This window comes from Netta rufina (genome assembly GCF_964035555.1).
Source record: "Netta rufina genome assembly, chromosome: 26".
In the NCBI taxonomy this organism is placed as follows: Eukaryota; Metazoa; Chordata; class Aves; order Anseriformes; family Anatidae; genus Netta; species Netta rufina.
This window is the reverse complement of record NC_140150.1, coordinates 1,535,977-1,559,708: the sequence shown is the minus strand read 5'-3', so window position 1 is coordinate 1,559,708 and position 23,732 is coordinate 1,535,977. Positions and strand designations below refer to the sequence as shown.

At 51.3% G+C, this 23,732-nt stretch overlaps 2 protein-coding genes across 2 annotated transcripts; one reads left to right on the top strand and one right to left on the bottom strand.

The window, feature by feature from the left end:
* The first annotated feature begins 3 nt into the window (after nucleotides 1-3).
* Nucleotides 4-4,644, top strand: WDR77 (WD repeat domain 77). The gene is made up of 10 exons (XM_084301897.1): nucleotides 4-214; nucleotides 333-518; nucleotides 629-770; nucleotides 850-899; nucleotides 1,545-1,615; nucleotides 1,983-2,037; nucleotides 2,327-2,398; nucleotides 2,494-2,602; nucleotides 3,051-3,119; nucleotides 3,325-4,644. Exons 1-10 carry the CDS (start codon nucleotides 22-24, stop codon nucleotides 3,482-3,484), a joined length of 1,107 nt encoding a protein of 368 aa, XP_084158023.1. The 5' UTR covers nucleotides 4-21; the 3' UTR covers nucleotides 3,485-4,644.
* Nucleotides 4,645-9,776: 5,132 nt separating this feature from the next.
* Nucleotides 9,777-23,375, bottom strand: LOC311218926 (uncharacterized protein C6orf132; the record flags this gene model as incomplete). The annotated part of the gene is made up of 5 exons (XM_084301830.1): nucleotides 9,777-9,882; nucleotides 10,311-13,095; nucleotides 13,447-13,522; nucleotides 18,756-18,871; nucleotides 23,225-23,375. The coding sequence occupies 5 exons, from the start codon at nucleotides 23,373-23,375 to the stop codon at nucleotides 9,777-9,779; spliced, it is 3,234 nt and encodes a 1,077-aa protein (XP_084157956.1).
* Nucleotides 23,376-23,732: the final 357 nt, after the last annotated feature.

Below are 23,732 nucleotides of genomic sequence, written 5' to 3'. Positions count from 1 at the left end.
ACACGTGGGGGCGGCGGGGCCATGGCGGAGCCGGGGCCGGGGCCGGAGCGGGGCCCGGCCGGGCAGGGGCCGCCCCCGGAGCCCCCCGCGGGCGGGGAGCAGCAGCAGGGGGAGCAGCAGGGGGAGCAGGAGGCGGCCGGCCCCGAGTGGAACATCCCGCCCAACGCGCCCGCATGCATGGAGCGGCACCTGGACGGCGCGCACTACCGGGCAGGTGGGCGGCGGGGGGGTGGGGGGGAAACCGGGAATGGGATCGGGACCGGGAATGGGGTCGGGGATGGGAATGGGATCGGGAATAGGGCCGGGGGGTGCTGAAGCCGCTTCTCCCGCAGACGGAGCCCTGCTGCTGGGAGCCTCGGGGCTGAGCGGCCGCTGCTGGGCCGGCTCCCTCTGGGTGTTCGCCGACCCCCGGCGGGCCCCCAGCGAGGGTTTCTGCACCGCCGGCGTCCAGACTGAGGCGGGGGTCGCCGACCTGTGCTGGGTGGCCGACAGGGGCATCCTGGTGGCCTCCGACTCCGGTAAGACCCTGGGGGCATCCCCCCTTTTCCTCCCCTTTACCCCGCCGGTGTCCCCCATTGAGTTGGGGGCTGCCCCTTGTACCCCCCTGTGTCCCCCCTGTGCCCCCCAGGTGCCGTGGAGCTGTGGGAGCTGGACGAGAACGAGACCCTCATCGTCAACAAGTTCTGCAAGTACGAGCACGACGACATGGTGACGACGGTGGCCGTGCTCGCCGGCAGCACCCAGGCGGTCAGCGGCGGGCAGGATTTCTGGTGAGTGCCCCCCCGCAGCCCCCTCCCTGCCCCTCAGCGGGCGGCGGTGCTGGGCTCTGACCGCTGCTCTCGTCCGCAGTGTGAAAGTCTGGGACCTCCCGCAGCAGGCGGTGCTGCACTCCTACAGAGGTGAGTGCCTGCTCCTCGTGGTCCCGTCCCCGGGGCCAAGCCACGCTTGGTGCCGTCACCTCGGGTGAAGCAGGCTGTGGAGTTCCCAGCACGGGCATATTGCCTTCTCTTGTTCTTTTCTCCCTGCCAAAGCTGTGCTGTGAGACTCGTTTGTCTGCATCTCCAAGTGTGTTCTAGAATCTCTCTTCTATACTGAAATCTCCTTCTTGCACCTGCTTGCGTGATTAAAGCCGTGTTGTTTTGAACTCCAGCTCGCCAGAGAATACAGATCTCTGGAGGTGTCATACTGTGACCTCCGGTGCCAGTGGATGCTGTGTTTTGTTCATTTGGCCTCCTCCCCCCAACCATTTGTAACTGGCCTCTTGTCTGGAGAGGCTTCAAACTTGTTCCTGTCACGGGGATGGAACTGCGGTGGCTGTGGTTGGGTTTGGCAGCTCATCGGTTTGCTAGGGAGTAACTTGGGATGCTCAGTAACTCAGGATATCACTGACTAGAAGTTATCCTGGATCTGGGCATAAACCATTACACCACTGTGCCTTCAGAGAGCCTCATTCCCTTGTCTGTGTTCTGTGATGGGGCGCTGGGAATGTGTGGGAAGTCTGGGTACAGTCTTTGAGGCTCTTTATCCTTCTGTGCTTTTGGTAGCTCACTCCGATGCAGTGACATGTGTGGCTTCCTGTCCTGGTAAGGACACTGTGTTCCTGTCCTGTGCTGAGGTAAAGCTAACTCTGCATGAATCTACCTGATAAAAATGAGATTTAACTTTAAATTATTTGCAGTCAAATGCACTGATTGAAAAACCACCTGTTGTGTTCTAAGCTATTTCCGTGTGTTGTTTAAATGTTCCAGTGGTTGCACCGAGCGGATCTGTACAGGTTTGTATTAAAATGTGGGCGTTCCTAGCTCTGTCCTGGGGATGACTGAAGGAGCTAACTTGATGTTAATGTCAGCATCGTTTTAAACGTGGGAAGAGACAGTGTGGGTTTGGGTGTGGCTCAGTAGCAGTACTGCAATGAATCTGGGTTTATGCCTACCCCGTGCTGCAAAACCATTGTAAAAACCTTACTTGCTTTGAATTTATAGGATGGCAGAACGTTACTCTGGGACACCAGATGCCCCAAACCAGCTACTCGAATTGGTATGTTTCTGAATGCAGTCACTGCTTGTGTATGTTTGTTAGTTTTGTTTGTTTGTTTTTTTGTGAAGAAATAAATTATTTTATGCCTAAGTTCTCCGCCGAACTTCAATCTAGTGACCTGACTACTTGGGTCACATAAGCCTATTAAGGCCTAAGGAAATCTGACACTATCACAGGAGTAAAATCAGCTTCTAAATACTTCTTAGTGCAGTAGCAGCCCGAACTGGGATAGGATAGGAATGTCTTTGTATTGACTGCTCTCTTTACACTTACCCTCCTTAACTTACAGTTTGCAGTGCCTGTAATTACCTCCCTACCTCAGTCCTGTGGCATCCACAGAAAAGTGACATCTTTGCTTTGGGTAAGAAGTGATCTTAAACTTTCACCAGACAAATCAAGGTCTTCTTTTTCACGACAGCTTTGCTAATAACCTCATTCTCCCTTTCTCTTTTAAAGGTGATGAAAATGGAACAGTTGCACTAGTAGACACAAAGAATCCTGATTCTGCCCTCAGCTCCACTGTGCATGCCCGACGTATCACGGGGTTTGCATTTTCTACACATAGGTACGGGCTGAGATACTGGTGTAGAGCGTGTGACTACATACCCTTGAAAGCCATATTGGTTTTTAGAGTAAAACATAGGGGGTTATTAGATTTGGTCATTTTATAGAGGAGGATTAGTAGTGAAGAACAGAGTAAGCTGAATAACGTCTGGTTTTGGAGATGTGTGAACATACAACATTTTTGTAGCATTTGGAATTGGCCAATTCACCGTAGGGATTTCTCTTCCTCCACTCACCTCACCTTGAGGAGCTTGCTTGCTTTCTGATGCTAATAGCACATTGTTGGCATAGTGTACTGACAGCCTGACAAAAAAAAATTCGTAGGATTTGGTGTCTTTTAATTCAATTTACCTGGGTCTGGCTTGCTAAGACATGTACTTCTGACACATCTTTCCTTACAGGTTTCTTGTATTTGATTGTTCTGACTGTGTCTCATCTCTATCCTCTAGTTCACCCTTACTGGCTTCAATTAGTGAAGATTGTTCAGTAGCTGTTCTGGACTCAGACCTTTCAGAGGTGTAAGTACCCAAAGGGGCGTATTCACCGTGGTTGTTTGTCATGCTGATTTCTCATTAAGTTAATTGTTTATATGCTGAAGGGAAGATGAAAAGAGTCCTTAAACTGGGGAGCATCATCCTAACAAACTAGCAGTTAGGAAATGCACAAGCCCATAAATTCTTAGTGACAGTGCTTTATGGCTAATAGAGTGTTCGTGTTTTCCAGGTTCAGAAACCGTTCTCATCGAGACTTTGTAAAAGGCTTATCGTGGTCTCCTTCAGATAATGCCTTGCTCACTACAGTTGGATGGGATCATCAGGTTTTACATCACACTGTCCCCATACCAACTGGTGAAGCTTCTGGAGTCAACTGTGTAAAAGAATAGTTTTATAAACTCATCGGTCTAAATTCCTTCCTGACATTACTTTGATTCCCCTGAAGTCAAAGGTGTTTGTGAACTGGATTGGTTACGAACTGGTGTCTGCCTTGAAGCTTGTGACTAAGAAGGTTTTTGTAGTAATTTTGAATTAGGCATAACTTAGTTACAAACCAGCCTTTACCCTCTCCTCAGGAGTTGGCTTCACCTGTGATAAGACTTCAGTATTTTACCCAGAAAAAAATAGTGACTTCAGGCACAGAGGAGTTTTGGAGATAGGATTAGGTATAATAAAATTAAATCAAAAAGACTTGATTCCTCCCTTGGTTCTTCAAGCTACCCACTGGACTAATAAAAACAAATTATTTGGGGAGGTTTAAAAAACAAAACAAAACAAAACACAAACCCACACCTCTTTACTAAGGTAGATGCAGAAGCCTTACCTGAGCAAACTGTTTGCTGCGTAAATACTTCCTTCCAACTGAGCAGGAAGACGTGTTGGCATTTAAGGCCAGAAAGGTTCCCCTGTTGTCCTTAGTGCAGCACGCAGCACAGAAGGCTGGCTTTTGCTATCTACTATTGTGAATAATCCCATGGTGAGCACTATTTGTGTACTTCTCCATTAGTATCAGAATACCAGTGCTTGGTGTGACGAGTCGCGTACGCTGTATGACAAGGATCCCAGCTGCAGCCCTATAATTAAACAGCTTTGTGATGGTGCATGACATGCTGAAATACCAGGACCTGTAAATGCTCAACCATTGGCTTGAAGCTGAGGCCAGCCCAGAGGGGCTGAAAGCCAAGAGAAGTTAGTAGCTTGACACCATGTTTCAGCTCCTCTGCTGAATGCAACATAGTCAAAGATAAGACTTGTGAACAAAAAGTTACCTAAGGGGGAAAACTGGACTAAGGAGTTCAGTCTTCATTTGCTTGCTCCTGTAATCAAATTTGGTGATAAACGAGACTCCTCATGCACTTGCAGTTAGTGACTTTTTTTTGCTGGAGACTTGAGAGGATGAAACATTCCTGTAATCCCCTGAGATGGACTCCACATAATCCTTAGAGGTGTTTTTTTTTTTTGTTTTTTTTTGGTAATATAACTCATCTTCCAAACTAAACTGTTTCCCTGGAACATATTTAACTGAAAATAAATCGCTTTGCTCTACACACATTGCTACTGTTCTAGCTGTGGCTTGCTCCAGACTAATACTTGCTAGGCAGACAAAAGTGGGTCTTGGCTAATGAAATAACAAATACTGTTACAATAATGCTACTTTAGAATGATAGTGACACTAAACTGTAAATGGGCTCATCTCTCCATAAACCTTTACTTTTGTTGATCCAAATCATGCCAAACTAACTTAACTTTTAGGCCAAATAAGCTTTCTCAGTCTCTGTACTTTTTCTTCTTTTAAGCTTACTTTGCTCCTTATTGAGTTCCACTGTCATAACTGTTACAGAGCAAACTTTCTGATCTAGAGCAGTGTATTGTAAGGAAAAGATAAATGGTTATGAAAACTGACAAGTTCCCTCAAAACTATCCCTTAAACAAGCTAAGCAAAGTTAACAAGAAAAAGTTACACCTGTTACAGATCTCTGATTGTGTATTAAAAACTGAAACAGGTCTTGTGCTGGTTGTGAAAAAGGTGTCTTTGAGAACAATGGAAGAGTTTTAAAATAAATCATAGTGTTCATTAATAACTGGCTATAAGTTTCACTGGGCCACTTCCATAATATTAAAGAGCTAGCTGAGCTCACTGATACAGCTGAAGTGATTTCAGCCCTGAAGCTGCAACGGTTCTTAAATAAACATGCACCACGTTGCTATTTAATGCAAGTAGTGTTTCCATGGTGGAAACACCATGGCTAAAAGAAACAAGTTCCCAGTATCAAGTGTTAAACCACATGAGTTCCTCGAATTGTCATGCAGTGGGTACACCACTACTGTCCATGGCAAAAATAAGCATAGTGGTTCAAGGTGAAAACCATACGGACAAAAGGTTATTGCTTAATCCTGTTCTGGTACAACTGCTTAAAGACTTTGTCAGAGTGGTAGCACAAAATGCTTCAGCATCCTGCAAATCTGGGTGAAGCTTTGTGTTCTGCCACGGGAGGGCAGCAGCTGCCAGCGTGACAGTAGTCAAAAGTTTGCACCTTCCTTTAGAGCATTACCCATTTTACCACTTGTCTTTTTCACCACGTTAAGAGAAGCACGGAAGAGCAACAGTTTATCTAGCAGTCACTAACCTGCTGTGTTAGCTTAGCAAGGCTATAATCACGAGGAGCCAGCAAGGCCATGTTAAATAGTCCCACCAGCATGCAGGCAGCACAGCAGAAACACTGACACCACCACATCAATGCTTGTTGACTTGTAAACTATCTGCAAAGGAATTGGAGAATTCTGTGGGTTTTGTGGTATGCTAACACTGCCCAGGCCACTTTACACGCTGTTCAGGTTTAGGGACACTAATACTTCGTGGCCACAGTAAAAGCTTCAAGATACATCGCACGCTTCCCTAATGAAGAACCTTGTTCTGTAGCCAGGCCTGGATTAAAGAGATGAGAATGCAAATAAACAATTTGGAGGAGTGGAGAGAGTCAGCCACTATGAAGGCAAGCCTGCCTTTTATGTTGTTGCTTGCATTACTCACGCTGCATTTTCAATTTTAAGTACAACGTTCTAGTTAGGACTTGCAAATAAATATGCAAGTTGCGTTACTAATGAAAAGTTCAAAACCAAGGATGCTATTTATAGAAGCACAGGTTGAAGTGTAAAAGCTCTCAGCCTGCCTAACCAGCTGGATGCGAGGGGTGTTTCCAAAGCAAAGGGGCAGCTAGGGCTAGCTGCCTGTTCCTTCCTCGATCTGGCTTCTGGAAACACTTAAATTGCCACAGTGTCTTGTATCAGCTGCTAAGTAGGAATTGGACAAAGCCCTAGGTAAGGTGAAATTCAGACTGTTACCGAGGCCAATTTGAGACTTCTTCCTGTCCTGTTAAGTCTACACGCAAAAATCTCAATAGTAGATGGACAATAGTATACTAAAAAGAGTCAGACTGCATGTAATAAAACAATACATCCAGACATATTTAATGCAAGAAGGTTAGTTTTCAATGGCACTCATAAATAAGAGACTTTGTTCAAAGGCTTTACAAGTAAAGCTATCAGTTATGCTACATTAGCAGGTACTTTGAGGAGAAGACGGCTGTAGGGGATGATTTATGTGGTATCAAGACTTGAATGACCAAATTCAGGAGAGAGTTGAAGTGTTAAGAACTCCATTGTCAGGTGTCAAGATAACTTCTAGTGCTACGGCTGGTCTGTAAGGTAGGTTGCTTTGCTCTGTTAATACCCCTCAGTTCCCTCCTCCTCTATTGCTAAGTTTTCATAGTGAAACAGCTGGGGGAGAAGGAGGAGAAACAGGAATGGTACTTGGTACAGCACATAGATCACCTGGGCAAGCAAGAGGGAGCTCTTCCCCGTTCTGGCAGAGTTACAGATTTAACTCTTACACTTCTTTGGCTGTCAACAGCCCTGACAGTGATTTCTTTGTAACGTGAACAGTTCCCAGTGGCCTTGGCCTGTCTAGTTGTTACTGAAACTCTAGTATTTTCCTAATGCACTCAAAAGCAGCAGGGATAGCCCAAAGTGTCTGAAGAATAGAATAGTTTCACTGCTTCAGACATTCTGGTTAACCAGTTTTACAACTGTGAACAGTCCTGCCTGATTTCATTACAGCTTAGCCTACCATGCATTCCCAGAATGGGTGTTCTTTGAATGAATAATGGCTAGTACATAAAACTGACTTACATTCTCAGGCTTCTACTATTTAATATAAACAAATACACAGCTACCAGAAACAAGACATTCCACACTGTGTAACACCGTGCCTATTACAACTACATAGGAATTGTATGTGTGGGTGAAATAGTAAACATGAAATTCAAAGTTAAGTGCCAACGTTGGAGTTTCACATTTTGCTCTGGAAAAAAAAAAAAAAAAAAAAGAGAAACTTTTGCTGGGGCTATGTTCAGATTTAGGAAAGTTTGTAAGAGGGGGAAGATTGTCCAGAGACTGTTTGTGTGAATTTAATATAGACCAAAGTCTCCCAACAACTGTTTACATTTAAACTAATTTTAGGAATTAATTTTGCAGTTGTAACTCCTCGTTGTGCAAACCTCTAGATCAGGTTGCAGTATTATCAGCGAAGCTTTGTTTTAGGTGAAAGTGGTGAAATTCCATCCGATAGTAAAACACAGCCCTGAAGCTACGCAAACATGATCACAGCTCTACTTCCATAGATAAAGAAGAATTCTCAAGATGCTCCTCACATGGGAAACTTCCTCACCGGGAAGGGGGGAGGAGGGCAAATGGCTATTCTGCATGACACTGGTACACTTAAACACCCAGGTGGCTACTTCATAGTTCCTTTTCTTCACAAGTGAACATCCAGTTATTTAAACCGTGTTATTTCAGTACCAGCTGGAGTGAGCACGTCTGGAAATACTCCTAGTCACTGTGACTTACTGGCATAACAACATCCTATGAATTAGCTATTAGACTGATTATGGTATTTGTGTTCTCATTTTATTCACAGCAAAGTAAAGTTCAGAATACTTTGAAGCCTCTGCAATATTTGAAACAGCTGTTAAATTATTAGGTAGAGTTGGGAATAATATAAAACAAATGTCAACAAAGTGACATTAATGAAGATAACTGTTTTGAAAATTGCACTGAGGGAAAAATATATCACTGAGTTTTGAGTCAAATTGTAGAGCAAAATCTGCTTGCAACACAATGCAAGGTAAGCTTGAGTGGAACTAATGATACTGTGTAATGTTGAGAATAGAAAGTGCTTTCAATAAAAGTAGACTAATGTCTCAAAGTGCTTTTAGTTTATCAGTGATTAGAAAATACTCTCTACAAGTTTTTTACACCTATCTTACAGTGATTTTCAGCAAGTTTACCTATGAGGAAGATTGTATTTGTTCCTAAGTTCCGGAGGTTAGCTATTCAAAACCTGGTCAGTTACAGTGAGAGCACATTGCTCTCTGAAGCATGAGATACCTTTTCAGATTATTCTATCCCATGGCACAGCATGGCCATCGCTAGCTCCTTCAGACAGATCCGCAGAAGCAGACAGGCTTGCACGCACACTCAACACCCAGACAAGTGTTCACAATGTGCTGATGGGAATAGCTGGAGACAGGTCCCTCAGGTATGTCACTGGAGACATTTCACACCCAGGAGTGTCAAATACTTTACAACTACCCAAATTTAGCTTATCAGTCCCCGAAATCAAACAAAGCCAAAAACAAAAAGTTTATAAGAACTAAGTGGCTTAGCTTGTAGAGGTGGGGTTTATGTGGGTATTACGCGGCAAAGTAATCCTGGAAGAAAGCCCCATCGGTACCATTCTGTTGAGTCACTAATACCCACCACCTCTGACAAAGGAAAAGAATTGCTGAATGTCTTGTATTGCCGGAGTGCTTTACAGCCATCCAGTCCAGCCTCAGCCTTCCACGATGACTAATTAGCAACAGAAGCATTTGCAGTGACCAAAAGGAACAGGAAAGCAAGGCCCCACGCTCCCAAAGCTGCTGACCCCTGTGGTCACACCCAGGGGAAGGGGGCTCAGACCTTTGTGGAGCTGCTGAGCCCAGCTCCTGGGGATAGGCACAGAGAGCCACGAGCTGTTTTTAAGGCACCAAGCTGTTTTTAAGGCACCGGTATAACTGATTTGCTTAAGGCTATTGAGGGAGGTGGTGATCTAGTCATCCTAAACTATTTCTATCCAATTGACCTCACATTCTTATTTTAATTCCCCTAGATTTAGATATACAGCAGCTTGCTTCCATTATGTATATCTCCCAGTTGTTTTCTCCCCACTCCCAAGCACATTGCATTTAAACCAATTAAAAAAACAAAACTGAAAACAGTCTCTCCAGTGGTGATGCTCTTTAAAGAGAACTAAGACTCTTTAGGCCCTTTCACTTTCTTAGAAGACCTAACAAACTGCAATTTTGAAAATAATACCGGGAGAATAGGAAGAGAAGGAAAAACACGTTTGCTCACAAACAGCAGCCGGTCCTCTGTAGTAACTACTCTCCATGACAGTCTTTTGAGAAGAGTTCAAGTCCCAGATTTGCTCTCTGCCTTCACCCTCTGTAGTTTCAAGCAGTGCATTCATTTGCTGGCTGGGTTGGGACTGTCCCTGGTGCCCAGGGAGGTGAGCCACTGAGGCACCTCTTCAGCTCTTGCCAGCTGAAGGATGAAGGTGGCAGAGCAGCCCCACGGACAAGCCTACCGGTGACCACTCTGGTAGGCGTAGGAGATAGGCTGCCGTGTCCCGGGTCTGACCGTGAAGGTGTTGGTGGGTCCGCTGTACTGTGAGCTGCCGTGGGCAGGTCTGGAGGGAAGACAACAGGGAAAGTCACTGAAAGCCAAGGAAATCCCGCATCTTTATTCCAAATAACTGTGCTTTTGTATCAGAGCAGGAAAACTTTCATTCTCCTCTGCAAGCAGGCCCCCAATAGCCCCTCACCCACGTCTGTGTTTGCTTGTGATCAGCATGGCCACCGTGATGCCATTACATCCCCACCGCAGAGCTGGTGGAGCAAAAGCCACTTGCAAAGCTCTTTTCTCCACTGCTTGTGGTGGGTGACCCAAAGTGGTGCTTTCATGCCAGTTTCCCTAGGGTCTTTATAACAGCCATGGAGCAAGACCAAAGCCATCCTTTGGTCCTGGTCCAGGGCTGTTAGAACAACCCACACTGCCCAGCCACACCACACAAGCCCTCCAAGCACCAATGGGAGGCCAGCTCAGGGAGGCACCTACCTGCCGGCTGCCGAGAAATCCCCATTCTGCGCCTTGTACTTGGTGTCAGCACCGCCGTACGGCCCGGCTTTCCCAGCCGAATCGATGGATGTCCGCCTGCCCTGCGTGCTGGTGGGGCCATTCCGGTGGGCAGAGCCCAGGCGGCGAGGCCCCTCCCCAGCCGAGGAGCTGTATGCCCCAGGGCCGTAGGATGAGAGTGCGCCCGCACCCCGGGCAGCTGCCCTGGGGTAGGAGCGTTCAGGCTCCGAGACGTAGAGCCGCTTTTTGATGAGCGGGCGGCTGTTTGGACCACGGCCAAAGTAGCCAGCAGAGCCACTGTAATCTGGATAGTGGGGCGTCAGGTCGCTGTTCCTCCTGCTCTGCTCCACAGGCTCCTGTCTGTTCCCGTAGTTGTAGCCACGGCCGTAGCCGGGCCACCTGAAGTACCGTGGTGCCTCTGAGCCCCGGCTGCAGTCGGGGAAGCTGGGGCACTTGCGGTTCCCCTCCCGGCTCTGGGGGATCCCGTCAGCCTCATCCGCCTCGTTGCTGAACTCAGGGGGTGGCGGGATGATGGCGTAGTCCAGCGTCATCTCCCCGTTCTTCTCCTCCTCCTCGTCGTCCCTGGGCATGGCAGAGCGGGGAGGCTCGGGGCGTTTCGGCTGACCCGACTCCAGGAGGCCCCGCAGCAGGCTGGAGGCAGTGGCCCTCTGGTGCCCGGGGGGCTGCCCCTCGCCCACCACCCGTCCCTGCTCCGAGGAGCTGGAGAAGGAGGGCGGCTTGCTCTGTCCTGTCCCTGACAGGGGCCGGGGCACCACAGTGAAGGAGTAGGGCCTGGACTCATGGCGGTAGAAGCTGGTGGTGGAGGTGGTGTCTGACGCGGCACTGCCGAGTTTGGGGGGTGGCTTTGCCCGCGGTGGGCCCCCCGCCTCGCTGCCCAGCCGCCCCCGCTGCGCACGCTGCCGGGCTGCCAGCAGCAGCGCCATGGGGGAGCCCCGCTCCACCCGCTCACCCGTCACGGGGTGGATCAGCACCTCCTCCTCCCCCGGGCCCGAGGCTCCTGGGGGGCTGCTGGATGAGTTTTTGGGGCAGGGAGGCTCGGCCGAGCCAGCCCCAGCCCGGTGCACTTTGTACTGGAAGATGGCAGCACCAGGCTGCGGGGCTGGGGAGATGGGGGGCGATGGGGGAGTGGGAGCGGGGGGCTCCTCCTCTGGCTTCTGAGGCGGCTCTGGGGCACTCACGCTGCTGTCAGGGGACTTGGGAGCAGTGGTCGAGCTCTCCGTGGCCTTGTCAGCAGCAGGGGTGACAGGAACGGGATGTTCCTCCTGCCTTGTCAGCTCCTCGGCAGCAGCCACCACCGGTGCTGGGAGCAGGCTCGGTGCTGGGAGCAGGCTTGGGGCTGGTTTTGGCAGCACTGCATCACCCGGGTCAGGGGGGCTCAGCCGCAAATGCGGGGTGCTGCCCCCATCCTCAGGGCCCTGCTTCTGACCAGCAAGCCCCAGAGCAGGCTTTCTTTCTTTCTTCAGGGAGAACACGGCTTCCAGCTCGTTCCTGATTTTCATCACACTGCGGGGCTGCACGGCTGGGTTGCTCTCGGGAGCTGGTTGTGCCTCACTGGGGGGGCTGCCCATGGCACTGGGGGGGCTGCCAGGCCCCTCCTTCCTCTCCTTCTCCCCTCCCGTGGGTAATGGCAAGATCTTCCTGGGAGGCTCAGTGAGGTGGGGCCCATTGGGGCCAGGCACATGGTTGCCAGCATGGTTGGTGCTGCCGCCTGCGGGCCGGGGAGCTGCTGGCACCTCCGTCTGCCTCTCCTCCCTCCTGGGGGAGCGCAGCAGGGCCGAGAGCTCGTGCTGCAGCCTGCTCAGGTTGCCGGCATCCTTCCAGCTGTCCTCAGAGGTCGGGTAATCCGGAGGAGGCAGCTCCAGGTCATTCGCAGTCAGAACTTCGGGTTTCGGAGGAGAGTCTTTGTTGGCGGTTTTTGGCTGGGGACTCTTCTCTGACTCTGAGCTGGGCAGCGGGGACCGGCCGATGATCTCTGGACCCGGCTTGGGGCTCAGCGGTGGAGGGGTCGGCACAGCCATCTTGGTGAGGGGCTGTCTCAGAGGGGGATTTCTTTCCTTGGCTTCTCCTGCGTGAGCCTTGGCTGCAGGTCTTATGGTGAAGCATGGCGGGAGGGGAGGCCGGGCATGGGGCTGCCTGGAGAAGGGCTCCTGACGGGCGGGCCGGTTCTCCTGCACGGGGATGGAGGAGGACCGTGCCGGGGCTGGAGGAGGCACCTTGAAGGACCTGGGGAAGGTGAGATGAGGCTCGGGGCACTGCTTGGGGGGCTGCAGGCTCTCCTTCGGGCTGGGGGCAGCCGGCACCTGGGCCTCAGTGGTGTGGAGTGGTCCCTCGGCGTCCGCCTGCCTCGTGTTCAGCACAGTCTCAGACTTCCACTTGGAGATGCCATTGGTGAAGGGCACGGGGGCCTTGGAGAGTGGTGGGGCCGGTGGGATGAAGTCTGGAGGGGACAGCATGCCAGGGGAGGACAGGGTGGAGGCTGGGGGTGGTGGAGGTGCCATGGCAGGAGGTGGCGGCACCGTCTCAGGCGGTGGCAGCGGTGGTGAAGGCGGCCGCATTTCAGGAGGCTGTAGGGCTGGTGAGGCTGGAAGCGGTGGCGAGGGGGCCCGTGCTGTTGGTGGAGGCGGAGGGGGTACTGATGGTGGTGGAGGGATGTCTTCATCCAGCTCATCCCCGTCAAGAGCCTGTGGGCGCAGGTCCCCCACCGAGCTGTACATTCGGTAGTTCCCATTGATCTGGGAGCCAGGGCCTGCAAGGAAGAGCAAGAGCACGGTGGCATGAACACCTTCTCCATCAGCACCACGAAGCCCAGAATTGCCTCTGGCCAGCCACCCTCCTAGGAAGCCGGTTTATTTTTCTCAACAGCTGTCTGAAGCTTGCTCAACTGTAACAGCCACTATGCCTCACCCCATAGAAATGAATTCATTTTCAAGAACTTCAAAAAGTTATTAATAGCAGGCTTGATTTTAGCATTAAAAATCTCATGACCAGACTGTCTGCTCCAGAGAGTGGTACATGCACGCTTCCTTTACAGGATCCCCTGAGCCCAAGGGCAGGGCACTGCTGAACATATCTTCTCTTAACAGAGAAGATCCCTTACCAAGAGCTGCTTTTTCTTCAAAGTCTTCTGGCACTGACGGCGTTGGCACAGCCACCCCGTGGGATTCCTGGGCATTCTGCGATAGTTGAGAAAACAGAGCTGTTAGTTTGGTGCCCAGGGTATTAGAACAAAGGGCAGTAGGATGCGTGGCTGGTAATTCATCTCAGCAAACAGGAGCCTGACGGGATGCAGTGCCATTTCCTGGACACGAGGTACTGCAATGGCTGCTGTTGACACTGTTCAAGGGGACAAGGAAAGCAATAAAGGTTACACAAACCACAGGGACACAATTCCCCACGCTAGTCAGGTACAGACAGGCTGTACAGGAGGATGGCTGTTTCACATCCAAGCCTAGAGCTCCACAGCGTGGGATCAGCAGGATTAGTTTCTCACCATTCACAGACCAAGCCAATTTTAATAGCTCCCACTGGTTTTGTGGGTATTACTCTCCAGCAAGCGCTGACAGCCTCTGCCACAGTCACGTACACACCACAGTCACTGAAGTTGCAGAAAGGCTTCCAGGTTTTTGGGAAACTCTGGCACCAGCATATCTGAACAGTCTGGGGAAAACTGCTACTTGTGTGGTTTGTTTCACTCTCAATTACTCCCTTAGCATTCAGGCTGAAAATTCAGCAGTGCATTTAGCTGGTAGAGGACCATGCAATTTAGCAGCCTACACATTTGTGAGGATGCTTACAGCTAGGGCAGTTTAGATAATTATAACCACCCACTGTGAGATATTCAAGGCATGTTGACTCACCTAGAGTGCTGACCAGGGCTCCTGCCTCATACACCTGCCAAAAGCAGAAAGCCTCTCCTCTTTCCTCCAGTGACTCACTGCTGAGACTGCTCCGCAGAGGGATTGGAGCTGCTCACGAAACGTACACTAACGCGCCCACGTCCAAAACACAAACTGATGCTGAATCAGGCTGTCAGTGCAGACGTAAGTGACCGAAGCAGTTGACTGGGCTTTCACATACCAGCGATGGGAGAGACCAGAGTGAGGAAATATGAGGAGCTCCCAGGCCCCTGGGCAGCAGTCAGGGACACACCGTTCAGCATTGGCTCCGTCCTCGCAGGGCCAGCCCTGTTACACTGCTCCTCACCCCAGGCAGCTGTTTGCATTAGCTGTTAACAGCCCGTTGTGCAAAGGAAACATCCTACAGTCAGTCTGCACCACGGCTGTGCGCTGGTTTTCTGTACACAAAAGCCTAGATAATAATCAAGCCGGTGCCCTTTGCCTTTCACTGGTATTAGCACTATTTTTACAGGAGATTGCTGTAGGATTCCAAAGTCTCCTTGATCAAAGGTTAAGCTCAGTGTAACCAGCACGTTAACATTACACACCGCACTGGGTGTAAGGAGTTCAGGAACGTGAGAGCTGCTGGGGCAGGGCTGACTTTAGCAGCAGCAGCAGCCAGAGTTCCTTCAGAAGGGCCCTGGGACCCCCCTACCCACTACCATAAAATAAGAAGAAAATACACATGCTTTGCTTGCAAAGCCTTGCACCTTGCAGATTACCAAAGATCCTCTATAACCACAAGTGAGTGAGCCAGTTATAGATCAGCCTGGAGAGAGTGAATGGGAATGCACAGCTCACGGGATTGCACAACTGATCAGGCAACTTCACGTTGGTGGAGAAGCCAAGGTCTGCTAAAGCATAAAGACTGATCAGTTAGTGGCAAAATAAACGAGGTGAGCCTTACAACCTCATCTAAGACCTCCTTACTGTTCCTAAACACACAGAACGACGCAGGGGAGAGATCCTTAGGTTCATCTGAAAGCCGGAGGGAAGATAAAGGGCAACAGAGGCACTTCAAGATCTGAGGATGAAATTGTCCAGTGCAATGAGATACCAAAAGCCACACAAAAAAAGCCCAGCAGTTTCCATTTGCTGTGAAAATTCATTGCTGCCAGTCTTGGGAGCACCCTGAGGATACCTGCTCATTTAGAGAGAAACAAAAACGTCTGAGCACTCATTTGACCTGAATTAAAATCAATGTATGCATCATACATTTGGATGGGAGTAGAAAAGGAACAGCAGACGGAAGAGTTCTATGCAAAATTGGAGGAAACAAAGTCCACACGTCATAGATGAGTAGTTTTGGACATGTCATTTCAGCAGGTCCTACAAACCGGGCGAGCCTGTTTCACACTAAAAATTTCTGTTGCAGTTGCTAAAGCTCAGCATCTCAAAAAAAAAAAACCACCCATCTCCATGTCATAAGCTGGCTTCTAAAATGGAAAGCATCTCCAGTACGCTGCCAGCCTTGAGAGATGACCAGAAAGATTATTTTCCTCTTGTGTTTGCTAGGGGCGCGACCAGCTCAGCAAAGCTCCAGCTGATTCAGAGCTGGCTGCTGCCTCTGGTGGGTGGTGCAGCAGGAACCTGCATTTCCAGTCAGCGGTGCTCAGATTGGATTTGGGTGTGCTGAGGATCCCGCTGGGGTGAGCTTTCACTGGGATGACCAGGAATCCCTGAAACAGATATCCCTTGCCCTCAGTGAAAGAGATTGCCTGTCCTTACCGTCCCCAGTCCTTCCCATGGACTTCCCCTGGAAGCCCACGCTCCCCATATATTACATGAGCTAGGGTTTGAGGCCATTCCTTAAAAAGGCACCAAAATATAACTGCCTTACATCTTGGGCATCTTAAAAAGGCCAAGCATTTCCCCAAACGTGGACAGCTACCTCCAAACTCTTTGTTTTGAAGCAGAGCCTGGGACATCTGGTGGTTAACCAAAGGAATTTAGTCCCGCAGGCTGCTAAAGCTCTGCCCTCACCTGCAGCTCCCAGGAAGCCACAGGGAATGGGGAAAGGGAAAGGGGACGCTGTCCTGTGCCCAGGGGAAGGGGACACTGTCCTGAGGGACAGCCAGTGCCCCGCAGGGCAGCTCGCTGCTGGGGGCAGGCAGCAGAAGAGCTGCCAGGTGCCCATGGCCGAGGCACCGCATCGCCCTGGCTCGCACCCCCCATGAATGTGCCACAGCTGCCCCTCGCTGGGGAACACGGAGAGGTGGGATGGAAAGAAGGGGTTAAGGCAGGAGAACAGCCTGGTGGCTGCACTACAGCCCAGCGCCAAGACGGATGTGGCAGCAGAAGCGTCTGTGCCAAGACAAATCAGAATCAAACCTAATCAAAATAATGCAAATGTCCAACACGGACTGGTCCTTAAAAAACGTGGCTTACACCTACTGATTTCCTCAGTTAAACATGGTACTCTTGGAAAAGGAGCAGGGTGAGAGGGACCCTCAGAAGGGCCATTGTGGGGAACCCCCCCAGCGCCAGCTGTGCCTTTGAAGGCTGCAGGCAAACACCACTGCCAGGGTGACGGCCCTGAGTACTTACTCCATGTGTGCTGTTAGGTCCAGAAACACATTCATTTCCACTAGTAAAACATTTGGAAGCTCTGAGAAGATGCCAGAGCCCAGCTGTGCTCTGCAAAAACCCAGTCCCAGCACGGTCACACACTGAAGTCAGCAATACCAGGAGTTTCTCAAGCACCACTCCTACTCAACCCAGCTCACACAAGATTTCTTTCACCTGCTGTGGTCTTTTGGAAGGCATCACAGAAGGCACAACCCCTTTGTGCCCATAACCTTTGTAACTTGCTAATTATGCACTCAAATTGATGTATAACCCCCACAATTGTCCTCCAAATGACACCTGCACAACCCCACGAACTGCTAATTGTAGCTGGCTGACAGCAGACCAGCCCATGTGCTGCTGTAGGTGATGACGGCTCTAAAAGGATGAGGATGTACAAGGAAAACATCCCCTGCTCAGAGAGGATTTACTTGTCAAGACAAAGGGATTTTAAGTGTTTTACTGTCTTCAGTGACCTGCGTGCATCACTTCAGGTTTAGCTGTTGCCCTTTCCAGAACACCTCTGAGCAGTCATGCACTTCCCTGTGGTCTTCATGAGATAAAACCTTCAGAAAGGTGAGTTCCACTGGAGAAAAGCTTGGCAGCAGAGCATCGAAGCCAGCAGCAAGCACCTGTGGCTTTTGGAGACAGCGGGGGGGGATCTCAGCTGGGTTAAAGACAGCTCCAGGTCCAGCTGTGTTGGTGCTCACTGCTGTGGTCTCCACGTCCAGCTGCTGCTGGAGCACTGGTAGCTCTGCTCAGAGCTGTTTCGCCCACCCAGAGACTGGGAAAAACAGTCCAACAACCACGTAAAGGTTCACCAGCATGTCCTGATAACACAGGTGTGACAGCCGCCCACAGCTGCTCTGATGCAGAGAGCGAAACCTAGAAACCACGGCAGCAAACCCCCATCCTGCTCCCACTCCCAGCCTCGCCCTCGGTGGAGCTCCGCATCGCCTGCTCGCTGCCAGCGGCTGCCTTCGCCTCCTGGCGCACGCTCGTGGTGCTTTGATGCTCGCCGTCAGAGCTCATCAGGTACGCGACCTCAACCACTGCAAGCTCAACAAGCCACACACGAAGATGTTGTCTTGGGGTTAACTCCATCTGGCAAGGACTTGCAGATCTTTCCTCCCTGTCGGCCTCTGGAGAGTCACAGAGGGAGCGACAGGGTCTCTGCAGAAGCTGAGCTTCTTACAGAGTAAGGAAAAAATGCAACCTCACCCACTCCCCAGTTCGCATGGTTGCTGAGCTTGTGATATTTGACATTCATGCCTACTGTTTGTTATGAGACAGAGGAGACTCACAGGAGGGTGTTCCGTGTGTTGGACAAGATTTCCTGTAAAGTTTATTAAGGGAGAACTTACATTTTGAGGGTCCTAGAAAGGAGCAGGCAGTTAGGAGTCATTGTGTCAGGGGTTTTGGTCTCCCTGTTGTTCAGAGGAATTGCAACAGAGCCAGAGAGTTGCTTACATTTAACGCTCCCTGGTCTCCCACCAGAATGAAGTGTATCTGGAGCTGGTGCGGGCAATCAGCCTCTGCACAGACACCTGCTGCATCGCCTCCTCGCTCCTATGCCAAAAACGTGACAGCTCTGCTATCTGCTCCATCCAGCAGCATGCCTGATCCAGAGAAAGGCTGCCAATAGTGCTTACAAAAAATGCAGCGTGAGCCAGTTCTATCACCTACGTGCTCAGCGATATTTTTAATTGAAAATACAAGTTTGATAACACGTTTCTCACCCAAGTACCTCACCTACATCCAACACAAATCCTGAACTTGGATCACCTGTTAATCCCTTGTATCCACCATCATTATAGAGTGGTTTGGCTTTTCATTTGTTTTCTTCCCCCAAGTAGAGGGTGAGAGAAGCAGCCAAACCAGCAGGCTCTGGGCACCAGCTACGAGCTCTGCTGTAGCCAACCTCAGCAGTGAGCCTGGTACTCACCAGAGGTAAGAAAGTCAGCAGCGGCCGGACTCTCGGACGAGGCTTGAGTGTTGCTGTTCCAGAGTCGGTCATCGTCCCGAAGCGATTATCGCCATAATACACTTCGATCACATCACCTGAGGGGAAGAGAAGGCTGTCAGCAGCAGCACTGTGTTCAAGGCAATCGGGAAAAGTGCTGGACAACACTCGTTTCAGGAAGCAGGACCCAGCTGGGCAGCCCTGACACCCTGCAACAGCAAGAACCTTCCCGGAGCTCCCAATGCTGGGCTTGAAATAGCACGGGGCAGGCCAAGTCCCTCTGAAAGGCTTATTTCTAATAGCAACTAAATTAAATTTACCTCAGGAGAGTCAGAAGTCAGCACAAGCATTCAATTCACTCCCCACCCAGGTTAGGTTTGGGGAAGGAAAACACTTTAGGAGCAAACAGATCAGCTCTTTACATGATGGTGAGGCTCCAGCCCCCAGGACCGTGGCTGTCCAGAGATGACACAACAGCCTCTAAATACGGGCAGGATTTTATTTAATTTATTTTGTCTCATTTGTCAGCAGCTGGTACTGGGGGGAGGCCGAAGCCAGGAGCCCACACCAAACCAGGAGCTGCTGCCTGTGGACAGAGCAGCTGCATCAAAGCACAGAGCTAATTACGGGTTCTTTTCTTGGCCCCATCACGACAGCACGACCCCGACACCTGCACAGCAGGGAGGGACAGCGGGCATGAGCCCGAGCCTGGCTGCCCGCTGGCAGCAGCACAGTCCCTTGGGACTCAGGTGGATGACAACGTCTTGCTGGGACATCTCTGGGACACAGAGATGGACATGGGCTCCCCCAGAAAGTTTTCTTTCTGCCCCTTGTGTGTTTTTCTGCCAGCAGGACGGGTGCTGAGGGCAGTGGCAGGGAGATGCGGGGGACATCACATCGCCCACAGCATCCTTCTGCATGCTGGAGCAGTTCGTCTGGCCTCCGATGCGACTGGCACTGGAGGACAGATCATGCTTGCCATAACACTTTCAGACTCCTGCCCTACAAAGAAAGGCTGGGAGCGTCTTTCCATTAAATGCCACCACGAATGGAGAAACTGCGGCAGAAAGGCTGTCGCAGAGCCCTGGCGTCACGAGCAGGGGAAGCTATCAGGTCCTCCAGGTTCCCAGCCCTGTGCTTTTACCTTCAGCCACGCCTTTTGGGCTGGTTTATTTCTGACGGTGAATAAAGCTCATAAAATTACTTTAATTACGTTCTTTGTGTCTGATTAACAGCATGAATTAACAAGCAGAAGCACTGAAGCATGTAAACCCCACCTTGGCTGGAAGGAGATACACAAATAATTCGCAGCTAAGGAGACCAAATTACAGCACAAGGGTTTGAGAAAGGAGGGGGAAAGCATGCAAAACGGCTGTGAGCAGGGAGAAAACTCAGCCGCAGCGTTCCCACCTAGCAGATTTCAATAGCTGTTTCAGAGAGAGGAGGCAGCAGACAGCCAACCCCTCCACTCCAAGACACTGACTCTGAGAAGTAAACACATTTTTTTTCCCTCCTTAAGCAATTTGGAAGCGCAGTGCTCAAACTCCCGTGCCAAGGTGTGAAGCGCAGAAATGGTTTCTGTCAAGTCCTGTACGGAGGTTGAAGGCTGAGGAGCAGAAGAGCGAGGGTTGCATAAGCCCCGCACAGGCTCATCACCATCACCCAAGCCTCCCAAATCTCCAGGCAGTGCTCGCGCAAGAGGAGCCACCTGCCCTGCCTGCCTCGGTGACCGAGATGGTCCCAACAGCCGCCTGAACCCCCTGCCCAGCCTGAGTCCCCCCCGTGCTGCCACCCCCTGCTCGGATGTGATAACCTTAAAGCAAGCAAGATGGAGAGAACAGGCATTGCAGACAGGTAGAGGAGGCCAGAAGGCACAGCAGCTTTTCTCTAAAATAATAATAAATTAATCAAAGCAGATCCAACTGGGGTTCGGATGGATGACATGTGGTCTCACACGACAATGCAGAGATCATTACACGAGCACCTCTCCAGCTAAAACAAACTCAAACGCCTCAAACAGATGTTACAGAGCCCCTTGGTCTTCCTCTCATCAGACTACAAGAAGCTCTCTCTAAGTCTCTGCCCTCTGCGGACCAGCAGAGATCAGGCAAGAAGCTTCCAAGGAAATGAAGCTTTGCCCTTAGTTTAATGGCAAAAGGGAAGGGCAAACGTTTATGTGCATCCCTGCAGAAGAAAAGCACTTGTACAAACACCTGCAATGAGGAACTTGACCATGCTAGGGCTGGACATGAGCTACCCCAGGCTCCGGAGGGGTGAATGAATCCAAAATAGCCTTGAGACATAACACCTAGCCTAGCAAGCATGCGAGCTTTTCCTTTCTCCCATCCAGTACACCACAAGTTACCCTGGCAGAATTCCAGCAGCGTCCATCATCCTGCCGCTGTCCTTGCGGTCAGTCATGATCCAAAACCTCTCTCACAAGGGCATCTTTACAACAGGGGCATTTTCTTCACCTGAAAAAACACTAACCTGTGGTGCTTTGGTGATAGTAGTCCTACCAACAGCTTACAACCTCCCGGCCTGTAAGGGGCCCAAGTGACAGAGGAGAAGCTGCCCGGATCCCTGAGATGCCAGCAAATAATTATTATTGCTAGTTTTGCATAACCCCTTGGGTGACCCCACATTCAGCAAGTAGCCAGCAAGAAATAAGGCCAATGCAACATGAGAATTTGGATTCAGACAGCTTCGTTGAGCAGAGGCAGAGTTCAGACACTTGAAATAACAAGAATTTTCTATTAAATAAGTCACTGAGTAAGTAAACTCAGTGAGAAACTGGATTAAAGATCACAAGGTCTTTGATCCTAGATTACTAAGCATCTCTAACCTGAATGCATTTAATTAAAGTAAAATGAAGTGCTTGTAGTTGTGTTTTCTTTGCTAGATAAACAGGACTTGCCTGCTGAGAGCCTGTCACCAGCAAGACCTTGCTCCGCCAGCTTCCTTTCCTGGAAGGAGGCTCAGGAAACAAACGCACCTTCCTTCGCAGGCTGTCGGAAGCGGCTGGCCCTGACTGTGCTTTGGCTGCTTTCTGGTGTTCAGCCTGTTCTGAAGATATTTGTGTCCTCTCGGTCATGGGAAATAAAATAAGCAATTTGCAGCACATGCAGTGGAACTCCTTCCTGCTCCAGGGTTGCATCACCTGGAGTAGGCGCAGCCCGTCTGACACCGGGGTATCCACGGCTCGCAGCGAGGAGGCGGCATCAGTCACTATATTCAGGAATCTCTGAGTCAGTGACATGCAAACCTACACCCATCGCACGTTGCCTAACTTCTGTTTACTCTGTATGAAAAACTAAGGTGGGGATTAGCACAGCCAGTGGACTCCTTTTGGCAGCAACAATGGCATGAAACTATGCGGCAAATATTCAAGAGACAGGGCCTGGGATGGGACTTCAGTGGGTACGACGGAAGAGTTGAGGATGCCCTAAAACCTGCCCCTGGGCCCGCCGGGCTGTGGGCACGCCACTCCTCACCATGAGCACGCACCTCAGCACACGCTGCGCTGAGCGTGGTCACTCAGCCCGCGTGTGTCACACTACCCCATATAAATGAAATTAATGGCATAAACGCCAAGAGGATGTTAAGGAGTGATTCAGTGGCCCTTATTTACACTTGATTTCAAAGACTCCTGGCTTTTACTTTGCAAGTTGATCCCCACAGCAGCTCCCTACACCTGAAAGGAATGCCTTTGTACTGCAATTGCAGACACGGAAATCAATCTTGTAATAAGCAGACACAGCGACTTTTTCTTTCCTTTTTTTTTTTTTTTTTTCTAATCCAAACCACATCAGAGGGAAGCTGGAGTTCTTCTCAGGTTTACGACAGTTAGAAACCAGCAGGTTTTTTTTCTGTGTGCAAGAGTTGTGTGGGACTCCCCCATCGTGTTCTCACTGAACCTCAGCTCCTCCAGCCGCCCTTTGGGGTGTCCCCACCCCTCGATGGCAGCGGGACGCCGCTTTGCCCCACACTCGCTCCCACTTTGGAGCCTTGGCAGCTCCTGCTGGAACCTCGCAGCCACCCAGCTTGGTCCACAGACGGCTCTCCCTTATCTACCTGGCTGCTAACTCGGCTCCCTCCTACACGAGCCTGCAGGGCACGGCATTGCACTCAAACCCACGGAGAGCGCAAATAAACCCCGGCAGCACGCCGGCCTCCGCTCGCCTCGCCTGGAGCCCTCCGAGGGGCAGCTCGGGAGCCAACAACGAGCTCCGCACCTTTCCGCACCCCCTGCACCCCGCTCCGCACCCCCTGCCCCGCTCCGCACCTCCCCGCTCCGCACCGTCGGGGCGCGGGGGCGGCCCCCAGCGGCCGTGCCGGCGCCTCCCGCAGCCTCCCCGAGGGACGAAGCTCGAAGGGCCGGGGCCGCCGCCGTCCCCCCGTGCCCCCCGCATCTTCCCCCTTCCCCAGCTCTCCCCTCCACGGGCACTGACCGGTGCCGCCCGCGCTGTCGGAGGTGACCTCCTGGGTGAAGATCCAGGGCGGGTTGGTGGCGAAGAGCGAGGTGGTGGTGGCGGCGGCGGCGCCGTGCTTCTTGCCGAAGAGGCGGCTGAAGGTGCCCTGCACGGAGTGGTGCTTCTTCATGGCGAAGGGACGGCCACCGAGCGGCTCCGGGGCCGCGCCGCTGCGAGGGAGGCAGCGGGGCGGCAGGAGCGGAGCGGAGCGGAGCGGGCCGGGCCCACCTGGCCCCACCTCCGGCCCCTCCTTCTGCCCAGGTGCCTCCGCAGCACCGGGCGCACCCCGGCCGGAGGCTCCGTGGCCTCCCCCGAGCAGCCTCCCCCGAGCAGCCTCCCCCGGGCAGCCCGGGCCCGGCCGGAGCTTTCCTCTCGGGAGCGCCGAGGGGTCCGGAGGTTCCCGGGGAGCATCACCGAGAGGTGACCTCCACCTCCCCGGGGGGAGGCTGCCCAAAGTCTGATGCCTCAACAAGGTGTGATGAAAGTC

What these genes read in the sequence shown, in the direction of transcription:
- WDR77 (XM_084301897.1), top strand. Translation starts at nt 22, where the DNA reads ATGGCGGAGCCGGGGCCGGGGCCGGAGCGGGGCCCGGCCGGGCAGGGG. An exon ending in GGTGCTGCACTCCTACAGAG is followed by an intron (nt 900 to 1,544) that starts GTGAGTGCCTGC and finishes TGCTTTTGGTAG; the next exon opens with CTCACTCCGATGCAGTGACA. An exon ending in CAAACCAGCTACTCGAATTG is followed by an intron (nt 2,038 to 2,326) that starts GTATGTTTCTGA and finishes CTTAACTTACAG; the next exon opens with TTTGCAGTGCCTGTAATTAC.